Source organism: Ptychodera flava, chromosome 22 (genome assembly GCF_041260155.1).
Source record: "Ptychodera flava strain L36383 chromosome 22, AS_Pfla_20210202, whole genome shotgun sequence".
Lineage (NCBI taxonomy): Eukaryota > Metazoa > Hemichordata > Enteropneusta > Ptychoderidae > Ptychodera > Ptychodera flava.
In genome coordinates, this window is record NC_091949.1 from 22,124,299 (window position 1) to 22,138,035 (window position 13,737).

Here is a 13,737-nt window from a genome sequence, read left to right on the forward strand (position 1 = left end):
TAGTTGACTGTACATTTGTTGTCGGGAAAAATAAGTATCTAAATGAGGAGTGCGAGAGAAAAAAAGTTACAGGTAATCAGAGAGTGAAAAAAAAATTGAACAGTGGATCAGGAACGAAAAAAAATGCAACCACGTAAATCTTCCAGACCCCCCAGGATATCAAATGGTCCACCCCTTACCTAATAGGTTCATCACTTTTGATTACAGAAGCGTTGCTATGCGGGACTCGCTGTGCATGCAACCACAGATGGTGAGTTGCCAAGGTGATATACGTTGAAAGAATTTGCATCACTGACCCAACACTGAACACTAACCCTACGCGCCCTGCTTTTGTTTGCATGTGGCGGCCGTGTAATCTGAATAACCCGGAAGTTGATGCGCATTCCTTTTTCTCAGTCGAATTCTGAAGCTGGCTTTATCAACGTTACTACATTTGGACATCTCATGCTTGAGCTTTCGGCCGACAACCTTTAATCCAAAAGAGTAGGACGTTCACATCAACTTGAAGAATCGGGCATAAAGGTGAGGCTTTTGACATACAATGGTGTTATGAGTTTATCATCTATAACAATCGCGCGTTTAAATCAGGCCCCGTTCCGCTTTGGTATTTGGCATGGAAGTTGGTGACGCGACGCACCCACGCTCGAGCTCATCAAGCATTTTACCCTGCTGCAGTTTCATGGGCCACAACTTTCCCAGCGATTTTATGTTGTGGGGATAATCACCGGTCAAAGCAGTGGGCCACGGAACCACAGCAAACATAAACTCAGCCCATGCAACTCAGCTCAACCGTCTCATTTAGGTAGAAACCCTACAATTCTGAGGCTTTATGAACCGTACATGTAACAAAACAATAAATCATCAACATTAGAGCTTCGCGTGCAACACTATAGATATTATAATTGTGGCTGCTCTTTGGAATATGTGGCTAGGAACGTGACTTGTTTTATCGAGTGATCGTAGTTCTTCGATTCGAATAGATACACAGCTTTATTGTTCAGTTGGGTAATCCAACCACAGCCTCAGAAGGGGTCCAGACACTGACTTGGATGTAAAAAATAGATTGGGGACAAAGTTGTGTTGGGCGACCTGGTTTTGGTGCGAAGTCAGTGTCTGCATGGATGTAAAAAATAGAAATCTATTTTTTACATCCATCCAGACACTGACTTCGCAGCAAAACCAGGTCAACACAACTTTGTCCCCAAACCATTTGTACCAAAACCACCTCGTCCAAGGAACTACCTTGTCGCCACTTCGCCCCAACTACTGTACCACTCCGTACTAAAACGGTTTCTGGACAACTCGACCCAAAACCGACTGGACACCAGTCAACTCGACCACAAGTCAACTTACTAAAAGTAAAACCACTTCGCCCGAGTATGGTACCATCTAGCCCTGCGTACAGGTCTGTGTGTTCCCGGCGTTATCGGGCCTCCACCACCCAGCGTTATACGGCCTCCACCACAACGCCGGGAACACACAGACCTGTACGCAGGGCTAGGTACCATCATATTACTACCAACTCGTCCTAAAACAACGATGCCACGATGTATCACAGCGTTGTTTTTACCTGCCACTTGGAAGCATTACTATGTCAGGACTTTTGGGCTACCACGAACCATTTATTCTTGCTTACTATTTAATTATTCTACCATGGTAGAATAAGTGAACGGAAAGAAAAAAACGCCAACCATGGAGCTCCTTTGGTAGCGTCAAACTAAAAGCTACAATGATGTAATTTTTTTGAAATGTGTAGACTTTTCATAACTTTGGTCCTGAGATGATTTGAACAATTCAATGGCAGTGGTTGGTTATTTTCAGCTTCACCGGTTGGTGATAGTTGAGGGTGATATGGTTTGGCAGAAGAGGTTTTAGTACGAGGTTGTTTTGGTGCAAAGTGGATTTGGTGCGAAATGGTATGGGACTAGATAGTAATGGTGCAAAGTGGTTTTGGCGCAAAGTGTCTGGGAGCCCCTCATATCAGAACTGTGGCATGCTTATCTGACTCTGTTATGACCTCCACAACAACAGTTACCTTGTTTACTGAGTTTCAGTATACTGCAGTCCATAGTCAGTCCAAACTCGGTGTCTCATATTTGCACTGGAAGCCAATGATCACATGAATCATTGGCTAAGAGAACACAAGGTCCAGATGCTTCGCTTCACACCCAGGTCATCCCACACAACTTTGTCCCCAAACCACTTTTCCTCATGTATCACTTCGTACCAAAACCATTTCGCTGAAAGTACCAGCAGACAAGCTCATCCCAAAACCACCATGGGTCAAAATATAATTTTTTAACATCATGGATTTTATTGTGTCAAAACCATTTTGGCTATCATGAACTTTTTCATCATGAACCTTACAACATAATGTAACATCTTAGCACATGCACTTATCATCAATACAAGACACATCATCAACACAGTGTACCTTTGGTCAGATTTTACACATGTAGCTTCCTCAGTAGGTGGCTGCAGTCCTCTAAGCTATATGATGTATGATAATATTGTGTGTATATTAAAATCAGCAGCCCTACCTTGTCAAGTGTGCCATTATTTACAGTACGCTCACTATACGGTATACCTACACATGCTGTTCACTCCCTGACACATAGTCCACCAGTTGTTGTAACCCTTTCAACACAGTGGTTTCATCCAATCCTATTGTTTTCTATGGTAAAGTGGGACCTCTAGAGAGGGAAAAGGGGGTGAAAGGGTTTTAATCATGGCCAGTGTCGGCAGAACAGCCGCGTCATTCCCATAATGCTATTCAGAACTAATTGACCCATGGATGTACCTATACTATTCAATTCCAGTAACTATTGCCTTCCGAAAATGGATCTGGACATGCATCAGTTCCTGTCACAGGACCCCCTCACCCTCCAGACCAAACTGTTGGTGAATCAAGCTGAAATCCAGCTCATACAGGGAATGAAGCACCTGGAAGCCGGGCGGCCTGTTGATCACCTCCTGCCCGAAATATTCGCAACTCTGCAGAAAGTTGGCAGACTCAACCCGGGAGCTGAACGCCAGCTACGCAACACACACCAGCGGTTGCTGACCCAGTTGTCGATGCATTCCAATTATGCACAGCGCTCAATGTTCCAGCCAGGGGGGGACATGTCAAGCTTCCAATACCGAGACCGCTCCCCACAGGTCGGCCGAGGGTGGTCAAGGTACCAGGACGACGATATGTACAACAGAATGGATGATCTCTATCATGATAACAGAGGGGGAGGAGGAGGAAGAAGAGGGGGAGGGTATGGTAATGACTATTTCCAAAACCAACGGAATACACAGGGATACAGACCAATAATGGTAAGCTCTTAGCAGCTAATATTTTGTTTTATTTCTTTGTATGAAAATTACCGTGGTGATGACATTGAAATTGTCAAGAGCTAATTGTAGATGATGTAGTTTTTAAGTTAAATTAAAATGAAAGATTACAGAGTTGGTTGTGGGATAGTGTTTTAATTATCAATGTGCTGTTGCCATGTTTTAGAATTGAATGTTAACAGAAGGACCCTGACCATTTGAACCATCGGTACCGTACAGGTTCTGTCTATATTACAACATGAATGTGCTGAGTCTATCATGTACATGATTTAAGTATGAATAACATTAACATTTACATAATGTATTGTTTTTGAGAAAATGTTAAAAAGCTAAAATACTCACATGTAGAAATCTTCTGATTACATAAAGTAGTTCATGAAGTCATGTCTTGAAAAATCAAAGTGACAACCAATCATTCTGTCAGATAGTTTGCTCAAAATATAGGACAAGCACTCTCACAAGTATGCTTTTGAATAACGTTCTGCAGATAAGCTATTCAGAGTTACAAGATACACATACCTGCCGCCATGTATATCTGTATACTGCAGTCAACAAGCACAGCTGGGTCATGTTGACAAATAGAACTATAGCGCTGATCGCAAATGACATAATTTTTCTTGCATTAATATGCAGAAATAAATATTTGTTTGCATTTTCCGCTAGAATGACAAAAGTAAGACCTGCCAGTGTTACAAACGATACTAACGGTCACAGTAATTCATGGCTCACACTACAAGCTGCAACAACAGCCACGCATGCAATGATAAAGTTTGTCTGAATTTCAAGCAAAAGTGTCCAAAGTCACGTGCGTGTAGCTATATTTAGTAACAAACCTGAAATTGCGATTCAGACTGCACTGGTATATTACACGCAACTTCCAGTAGCACTAGCTTCACCAATAATATGTATGCACTAATGCTGTGAACACTGCATATGGCTCTTGAACTGGACTTGTACATGTCTTGTAAACGTTGCATATTTTCCTATTTTCAAAACTCTGTGTTTGTTCCAGCAGGGCCAACAACAGAGATACGGTAACCAGCAACGGAATCAGAGAAGTAGGAATAGAGACAGAGATCGGCAAGGCAGGGGAGGGGGAGCGATGGGTAGAAACCAAGGAAGAGATCAGCGTCAGGACAGATCGAGAAGCAGAAGCGCCACCAAGTCTACAAGTAGGGAGAGAAGTAGAGAGAGGCAGGTAGACAAACATGGTAATAAAAAGGGTATTGAACGCCAACAAAGCAAAGGATCTTCAAAACAAGGAAGTGATGCTAACCAGAAAAACAAAGGTCAAAAAGATGGACAGCCGTTATCAAAGCAGCCGCAGCAAGGGAAAAATGAGGTTTGTTTTCAAATCCATGCAATTCTCCCAGAGCTGAAACCTCCATTATATTTGCTGTAAATAGGTACTAGTAGTGTCATAATACATGTTATTATGTTATAGTTTTGCCAATACCAGGGCATTTGTGATGTCATCTTAGATTATTACTGATAATGTATTATCCAGTATTGTGGCCCCAGATGTTTTCTTCATGTGCTGGTACAGATTCACTTTCATCATTTGCCAAAACAAAGAATAATAGCAATAATATAGCCCCTCCCGGCCCCATGATGGACTCAAGCAAACTTTGGACTCCATAGTGTACTCAGCTTCGCCTTGTACAATAAGTTGTGCAGTTTCCTTTTGCTTATTATAGTCTGAGAGAGGGTACATTATTGTGTAAATATGGTAAATATCAAGATATAAACAGTATGTGAAACAGTGGTTATGGGTTTGCTCAGACTATAAACCATGGAGCAGTCAGCTATGATTTTGCTTTTCAATTTGGACGAAGAACCTACCTCTTCTTGTGTGATGTGTTATCAAAACGAGTAGTTTTGAAGACTTTTATGAAAATGTAAATTTAGATATATCTGTGAAATGCAGCGATATCATATCGATATTCTTAGGCTAATTACAAAATTACACATTCTCACAGGTCATTAAAACCATGTTTCCACTGTTTCATCTAACTATTACTCTATGTTAAAGGGAAACCTAAGTCCAGCGACATTGACCGTTTATCCCTTCCAAAATCACCCTTGAGTAAAATGCAGCTCAAATTTGCAACATAATTGCACGCGCTGACGACTACGGCGCGACGAAAAGAGAAGTTGAAGTAGACGACATTTATGGAAATGAGCTCGGAATCCCATGGGCGCGAAAGGGCTCATGGGAGAAGCGTGCGTGACGTCATCGGCGATACAGACGATTGTAGCTTGCAGCTGGAGGAGTACCGTGAACAGTTTAGCGCGTTCGTAAGACGACTCTGGAGAGTTCGGACAGCGATATTTCTGACATCGAGTATTACTTTTCCCACACTGAAATCAAACCATACTAATTTGAACCAAGATATGTAATAATGGGAAAGTATCTCCACACATCGTTCGTAATTCCGCGGAGGGAGTCACTGTGCTTGTACAGACCCCGAACTGGATTGGAGACCTGACACTGAGTGACTCTGCGATCCTTCAGCGTTACCTTTCTAAAACAGAGTTTTCTTTATCAGTCGCTTAAAATTAATTTTTCAGTCGTTCGTGAATGATACGTAAGTCGAGCTTAGCCAGATCTTTAAGGTTGCGAAATCTTCAATATACGGTATATCGGAAAATATTTATTCGCAATTTGACAAATGTATAGCGTCGTCTTTTTTTCGAAGTTGGTGTCGAACTTAGGAAGTCGGGCTTACTCAGATCTACAAAGTGATGAAATCTCCGATATAATGGATATTTGCCCGCTATTTAAAACAATAGTATCGTCTATATTGTTGTAAAGAATGCATTTCATACAAGACCAGCCTAAACTCTCGACGATGTCCGATATGTCCTCTGTTCAGGTCTCGATCGCCAAGTAAAAATGTATTACATGTAAAGAATGTTATTCCTGCAAGGCAATCCCCAACTCACGGTGATATCTGATCGGCCCTCTCGACGAAGTTCCGATTGTAGGTATGAAAGTTCGTGTGGAAATTTAATGAAAAAATCCTTTACATGTAAAAACGTATTTCGTGCATGAATAATTCTAATAATGTAAAACATACAGTATTCTTGACTATCGGCCACGGATGCTATGAACTAAGAGTCGGACAGAGGTGGTCAGGTGGTCAGAACTGTTAGGCACGTGGTGAAATCTCCGATATACATCGGATATTTACCCAGGCCACATTTTGACAAAGTAGCGTCTAGTATCAGAGTTAATGTCCAAAGTCGCCGATATTTATCGGATAAATATCTGTGATTTCGCAGACCCGGCGTGCCGACACCACACAGTGCACGTAAATCTAGTATCGTCTGGTATCGATATCGATATTAGCCTAGGAGTCCCGGTGCAATTGATATTTATTGGGTAAATATAATATCGGCGATTTCTCAGACCCGCGTGCCGATCGAGACACATCATTCTCGACCGCGGGCCATCCGGGTACTTGCGGATTCTTACGTCATTTTTGCGTCACCGCCGTTGGAAGTTTGAATTTTTCAACCACCAAAGAAATATTCGAAGTTTCAATATACATAAATGACATAACTTTTAGTTCTGCTTTTTTCCACACAATTTCTGTATCATTCTCTCTTCTGTATCGTCTGATCTCTCATTCACCTCGCTCGTATGCGTTTCACCTACTGACGTCACTCCGCGGTCGAGAATAGGCAAGAAGTCATTCCAGTATCTTGTAATATCAATATTACCAGATATAGTCACGATATCGCCTATATTTATCGTGTATATAAGAGCGATTTCGCAGATCCGGGCTGTCGAGATGAGAACCGCTTTGTGTAGTTTCGTCTTCGGATTTTAGAGTCCCGAAATCGCCAATATTGACATTTATCTGGTTAAAACCGGCGATAGTAGGCTGACTCAGCATGTCAAGATACGAACCGCATTGTGTAGTACCGTCTTGTATCGGTATCAGAGTCCCGAAATCCCTTATAAAATCATCCTGAAAGAAGTAGAACATAACTTTGTATCTTTTGAGATTTAAAAACTCGCCCGACTTTCTTTAGCCACTGTCTTCGAAAAAGCTGTTCTGTGGGACGACGATAAAAGCTGACTCCGTTTGTTCTTCCTTGAGTGATTTTTGCACTCAACTGAATAACAGTTAATAATTTTTTATGCTACTGATGAGAATTAAAGAGTCGTAACGTGCAGAACTGCACTCCTGCAGTCATAGACTCCAATGCTTTGGTAAGCGGTCACACACGTTCGTGTATCACCGATGACGTCACGCACGCTTCTCCCATGAGCCCTTTCGCGCCCATGGGATTCGAGCTCATTTCCATAAATGTCGTCTACTTCAACTTCTCTTTCGTCGCTCCCTAGTCGTCGGCGCGTGCAATTATGTTGCAAATTTGAGCTGCATTTTATTCAAGGGTGATTTTGGAAGGGATAAACGGTCAATGTCGCTGACTTAGGTTTCCCTTTAATGGTTAAATTATGATAATGCACAAGGATTTTGTGAAATATGTCGATGAAAACAGCCAGAGATACAGATGGGTAACTACCATCCTTATACACAGTATACATGTGGTATCTTTCAGATTCAGAAACTGTATTGTGGTGTGTGCAAGATAATGAAGACAAAACCAGCAGTAAGTTCAAATTAATATGTTCATTATTACTTGTAGTATTCTAGACATGTAGGGTGAGAAAATTACAAGTCTGTTGTATATAACCTGTAAAAGGAATATTTGGTGAGTGTACATGAATTTAACCCTTTGAGTGCTTTAAATTTTCCCACCAAAATTTTACTTTTTTAAAACTGACAGGATAGCAGGCAACCTTAAATTTCTCCAAATAAGTGCCCCCCTCCTTATGATTAGACAAAAGTTGCACCTAGAATAATTACCATTTGAAAGAAATACGGCCAACTGAAGTTGGAATTCATGCCTTTTATTACTGAAATACCAGCAGCACAAAAATGTTCAAATATTTCGATAGCTAAAACTTTCATGTATCATTATATAGCACAACTGTAAGCCTGCATACAAAAGATGGTGTAAAATATCAACATCAGGAAAATGGTCTAGGGTGCAAATAATGACTTTTTTGACAAAATTCAAAGCAATTTACATGTACTTCTCCACAAGAAGTATTTTTGGATGAGTGTAGCGTCCATAGGTGTGTGTTGCGTGACATACATATTGCTGTAACATGTAAGCTTCTAGTGCATTTTCATCGAACAATGAGCAGTTTGATTATTGATGTATCATGAACAGAATTGGACACAATTGATGAAGTTTCTGTTGGCGAAATTATTTTCTATGTTTAACAAATGATATGTGGCCCTGTGAATCTTACTCTTCGTCACTTTTTTCTTCAGAGCGAAACTTTTATGGTCACTATGGTCAGTTGCATTGATTGAAAGATACTGTATGTAATCAGGAAAGGGCATACTAAAATGAGAACATCAACTTTTGTTCAGATGGCTGTGTTTTTGATGTGCGTGAACATGTGCAGTGATTTTGCTAAGGCTGGGGAATATTGGTAAATGATTTTGGAACCCCGGTAACATTGCTGCTGTCCCCTATTTGATTATATTGATATAACAAGAGGAACCTCGGTAAAATGGCTGGGGAACCCCGGTAACGTTTCCTGCTTACCACCCTTAACAAAACACTGATCTGTGCGTGAACATGTTTTCACATTGTCTTTTGCACACAGAATTTCTTTGGACACATTTCAAGCACTGCTCATCGAGAAAGAATGAAGCAAAAGTATCCAAACCGAAACAAAGCTGAGGAAGAAAAGATTGTGGCAAAACAACCTAAAGGTGATTTTTTTTGTAATTTAAATTTTTGAATCAACAGCCCCATGAGATGATACATGTGAGAGACTGTAGAGAAAAAACCTCAGGTTAAGTTTTTAAATGGGTGGGATCATTTTGTTCACAATCTATTTCTGTGTTTATAGTGCTGGTTATACTGTTGTTTTTTTGGGAGACAGGTCAAATGTGATCATTTGTTATCACATCTTTAATTCTGACTCTTCGTTGGGCTTTTTTTTGAGAACTTGCAAAATAGTACCCTAGTATTTGTGATTACAGCAGGAATACATTTACTTCAGTCATTATAGAAACAAATTGTTTGATTTCATTGATTGTGTATGGTGATACACATGAGTTTTAGAACAAGATCTCTCTTCTTAACTCTTTGAGTACCAAAGTCAATTTTTGTTGCCTTTATAAAATGCATCCAAGTCAATTTTTTCAAACTTTTGCAAATATTTTGATTAAAAAGTGTAGCCAATGAAATGTGATATCCATTTGGTCAAACATCAAAAAAAAATTTCAGAAAAATTCAGAAAAATAAGTAAAATGTTGCACTGAAATTTTGGTGGGAAAAATGACAGAACTCAAAGGGTTAGGCTGATTGCAAAGTTAGCTATGAGCATGCTTGGTTGACACTGCCAGAAACAACAAAAATTCTGTCTCTAGCAATATTGAAGTAATGTAATATAATGATGCTACAAGCCAAGCTTCACATCAGTGCACAGGTTTAATTATCTAATATACCAATTATTTTTTACATAAACAGGACAGGAGTATTTGATGCAAGCTTTCTATTGCTCACTTTGTGACATGGTTTTCTCTGATGCAAGACGGGCCATGGAAATACACTGCAAACAAAAGCATCATTTTGCAAAAGTGCAGGTAAGACAACATACAGGAAAGATACATTGTTAAAATGTTTTCCAAAAGAAATTTGAATTTTAGTTCACATGTAATACAGGGAGGAATGTTTTGTTTCAGTGAACCCTGGCAACGCCAGTAGACATGGATTAGAAGTCTCCCTTGTCTAAGGTAGTATGCGCATCAAAGGTCACAGACTTAATCTTTTGCTCAAATTTTCCTCAAGGAATCTTTCAACCATTCTCTTTCAAAATCAAGAATAAAAATCAAGGGGGTCAACGTGCAAATTTGTTACTAGAGAAACAATTTACTCAAGATTTACCAATATTTGAAATCTAAAATGGCCACCATCCCTGTGTGAAATCTATGGAGCAGAAAAATGTTGATTTTAGAAAAAGTAAGGCAGTTACAATTTTTTGTACACCAAGACCTTTAAAATGAGTCCTGGCTAGTGGTAGATCAGTAAAGAATTGTAAAAGTTTGAAAGTCCAAATATCTGTCCGTGAGGCACATTCTACCTTCAGGAAGGTACAATCATTGATGTAAAAAGTGTAATGTAGGCCTCTGACAGCTAAAGCTATCTTCTTATGTCTCTCCAAGGTTATCACCAATGCAACATCACACCAATGTTTTATAACCTTTATTCATGCTGTACCGTGTTGACTCTGTTCTAAAATATCAACATTGACCTTACATATATACATGATGATAGTGCAAATCATTGGGGTTTAGCCTCAAAATACTTATACTGTTTGAAAATTTGTCCACGCACACAATAAACCCTTTCTATGATACTGTCAATTTTGCAACCTGACATTATTTTACACATCACACAAAGACCTTTCTGATAAACCTGCTCTCAAATCACAGTAAAATTTTCAGTGTAGTAACTTTACTGTTATCTCAGCTTTTTTCCAGGGAGGCAAGTCAGTGTTTCCTGGTTTGGTATCCTGTCACTTTTTATCCATTTGAAATAATTTTGAAAACATTTTTTCCAGAGTGATACGTTGCCCAATGTGTCACCTTTCATTGTGGAAAGGTCATAGGTCAGGTATTATCGAAGCTCCTTGGTTTTCACTGATCATCACATGTTTTTTTCAGAAACATAAACTGAAACTTGAGGAAGAAAAGAAGAAGAAAGAAGCAGAGAAAAGTGAGAATAAAGCAGAGGAAATGAGTACAGAGGATGACCAAACAACAAAGGATCAAGAGAAACCAAAAGATGGTGAGGAAAAGACAAATGACGTGCAGGAACAAGTGGAAAATAAAGAGAATGTTGACCAGGCAGAGGAAGAAGAAAAACAAGTGGAAGGTAAAGAGGATGCCGGACAGGCAGAGGAAGTAGAGGAACAAGTGGCAGGTAAAGAGGATGCCGGACAGGCAGAGGAGGAAGTGGAAGATGATAAGATGGAAGGCGTTGAGGAATCGAAAGCTGAAGAGGGCAATGATGATGGAATGAAGGAAAATGAGGATGAGAAGACAGAAAATGAAGGACAGGCGGTTCAGACTGACGACGTGAAAACGGAGGACCTCGAAACAAGCACAACGGAAGTTAAAGAAGAAGTAGGGACAGATGGTGCTGAAACAAAGCAAGAAGTTGAAGATGTGAAAAGTGATGTGGCAGAAAAGACAGAAGAAGGCTTGGAGCAGAAAAGTAATGAGGAGGTGAAGCTAGAAGAAGGAATGGAGCAAGAAGAATCAAACTGAATAGATGTCAAGCTTGGAAAGTCAAGTAGTGATGGAATGAACACTCAAAATATTCAGCTCATTTTCATCTAATTCCGTAATTACAGTAAAATGTGTAGCCATGGACTTAAATACCTGTAGTATGACAATACTTAGTGTAGAGTGTTACTTTTATAGTTTTAATACAGCATGTAGCTGGAATATGTATTTCATGTCAAAGGTACACCAGAAAGGTGTTTATGTACAAGGGATTTTCACTGACTTGAAATATATGAACGGGTTGATCCAATTGACTTTTGTGTTTTTATTTTTATTGTTGATGCTTGTTATTCCTCATTTGTTTCATAGTACGAAACATATTAAATGCATTGACGTACATGTAAATCAGGTAAAAAATAGTTTTGTAACACAAAATCCAGAGCTATATGTTTTTAACACTTAACAATGTACTGGCCTGCTGATTGAGAAAGTAAACCAAATTTTGAATTTGTCAACATGAGCTTCTTTAAGCGACAGTAAAATGTGTTTCGCATAAAGTCGTAAGAATTTTTTTATAGCAAGTTTCTTTTGCACTTCATTGTCACTGTAATCAGTTCAGTCATTCAAAGTTTCCTAAAAACAGATTATGACACATGACCTGCAGAGTGAGGACATAGATGAGTTTTGGAATGCAACTGTTAGTTCCCGCATCTGAAGGTACTAACATTTGTGTTGTATCATGTAAGATAAGCAGTGTATGCTGCTTCAGAATGATTAAGAGTCTGGCATACATTGAAAAGTCATGGTCAGCATAGTGCTCTGTTGGTTATCAATTTCGTAAATTTGTCGAAGTTATTGTTAGCTACTGTGTCAGGAGAACAGTATTTTGATGTGTTCAGCGTTTTAATTTCACTACACTTTTATCTTGCCGAAGGCAATCAAATTGAAACAACTTAATGTCATGTTGAACGCCATGATTTTGAATAAAATGTCAAACAGATGTTAATTTCTTACTGTCTGTTATGTGTGTTTATTACTCTGTTTAAATTTCTGAGCATAGTTTGATGTTATAATGGTTATGAGCAGTCTGCTATATAAATAACAGTGCATGATGATGGCATTGCATGTATGCAGCAATCAAGTCCAGAATAAGTGAATCAAGACGATAGTTGTTACATCAGGAAGAGTGTAAACATTTGTAGAATGTCATGTGTTATATAGAAACAAAAATCTGAGAGTATCCAAGTACTGTTAAAGAGTGATTTAAGGTTTTCTACAGAAACTACTTGCTCGTTGTAACATCATGGCTACGGAATGAATAGTATATTTCTTCATCAAACAAATCAATGTCAAGTATTATCTCTTTGTCGCTGTATTGTCTAATTAATAAATATCACTTTTGTTCTTTCTTAATCAACTTTCTATTTTGAGGAACAATAATGTGAAAATCATTTTTATCCCACAACCACTGTCACTTTTGTGCTAATTAAGCTCTCCAGAAAAGTTTTTTACCTCTCCTCCCCTGCATGATCTGGAATATCATGTATGTTAGTTGGCAATTTTCCTATCAAACCATCCCAGACCAAATTACATGTAAACAACTGCACTGCTTATCGTATGGGCATAATGAACTCAGAAAATCTTGGCTTCTTTCAAGCTGCTTATCAGATTGTCAACCGAGACATAATAACACCATGGAAGACAGTTGCACAAGTCTTAAATTAATTCTCTTCAGATTGTATAATTTCAATAATCATAATTGTCTTTACTTTTATTCACAAGAGTTTACATTGAAGAGCCGATGAGTAGATGCCTATAGGGTAAACAGCTGTGTGTAGGATTTGTTCTTTAAGGGATGGATCATTAGATCTTGGGTTGGGGTAAAAATAATCAAACAGGAATAAAAAGTCTTCAGACTAGTTTGCAAAACAAAAAAGATAAAATCAGACCTCCATTAAATTGTAAATCTGTTTTCTTAGAACAAAAAAACAGCACATTACGTTAACTTGAGAAAACTAACTTGAAAAAAAATCACAAATTTACAATTGTCAACAAACATTCACAATGT

The 13,737-nt window shown here is 39.0% G+C and overlaps 1 protein-coding gene across 3 annotated transcripts; it reads left to right on the forward strand.

Moving 5' to 3' along the window:
• Positions 1-387: 387 nt before the first annotated feature.
• Positions 388-12,679, forward strand: LOC139122953 (golgin subfamily A member 6-like protein 22). 3 transcript variants are annotated; one of them, XM_070688844.1, is made up of 8 exons: positions 388-522; positions 2,820-3,321; positions 4,352-4,681; positions 7,915-7,965; positions 9,038-9,146; positions 9,910-10,025; positions 11,106-11,364; positions 11,404-12,679. In XM_070688844.1, the coding sequence occupies exons 2-8, from the start codon at positions 2,839-2,841 to the stop codon at positions 11,709-11,711; spliced, it is 1,656 nt and encodes a 551-aa protein (XP_070544945.1). In that variant the 5' UTR covers positions 388-522; positions 2,820-2,838; the 3' UTR covers positions 11,712-12,679. The 3 variants fall into 3 exon arrangements, with proteins under 3 accessions (XP_070544945.1, XP_070544942.1, XP_070544943.1); XM_070688841.1 differs by having other exon boundaries at positions 11,106-12,679; XM_070688842.1 differs by having other exon boundaries at positions 4,355-4,681; positions 11,106-12,679.
• The last annotated feature ends 1,058 nt before the right edge of the window (positions 12,680-13,737 follow it).

Excerpts from the sequence above, each read along its gene's own strand:
- LOC139122953 (XM_070688841.1), top strand. The coding sequence starts at position 2,839 with ATGGATCTGGACATGCATCAGTTCCTGTCACAGGACCCCCTCACCCTC. Across the intron at positions 4,682-7,914 it reads CGCAGCAAGGGAAAAATGAG|ATTCAGAAACTGTATTGTGG; the intron begins GTTTGTTTTCAA and ends GGTATCTTTCAG. Across the intron at positions 7,966-9,037 it reads TAATGAAGACAAAACCAGCA|AATTTCTTTGGACACATTTC; the intron begins GTAAGTTCAAAT and ends TTTTGCACACAG.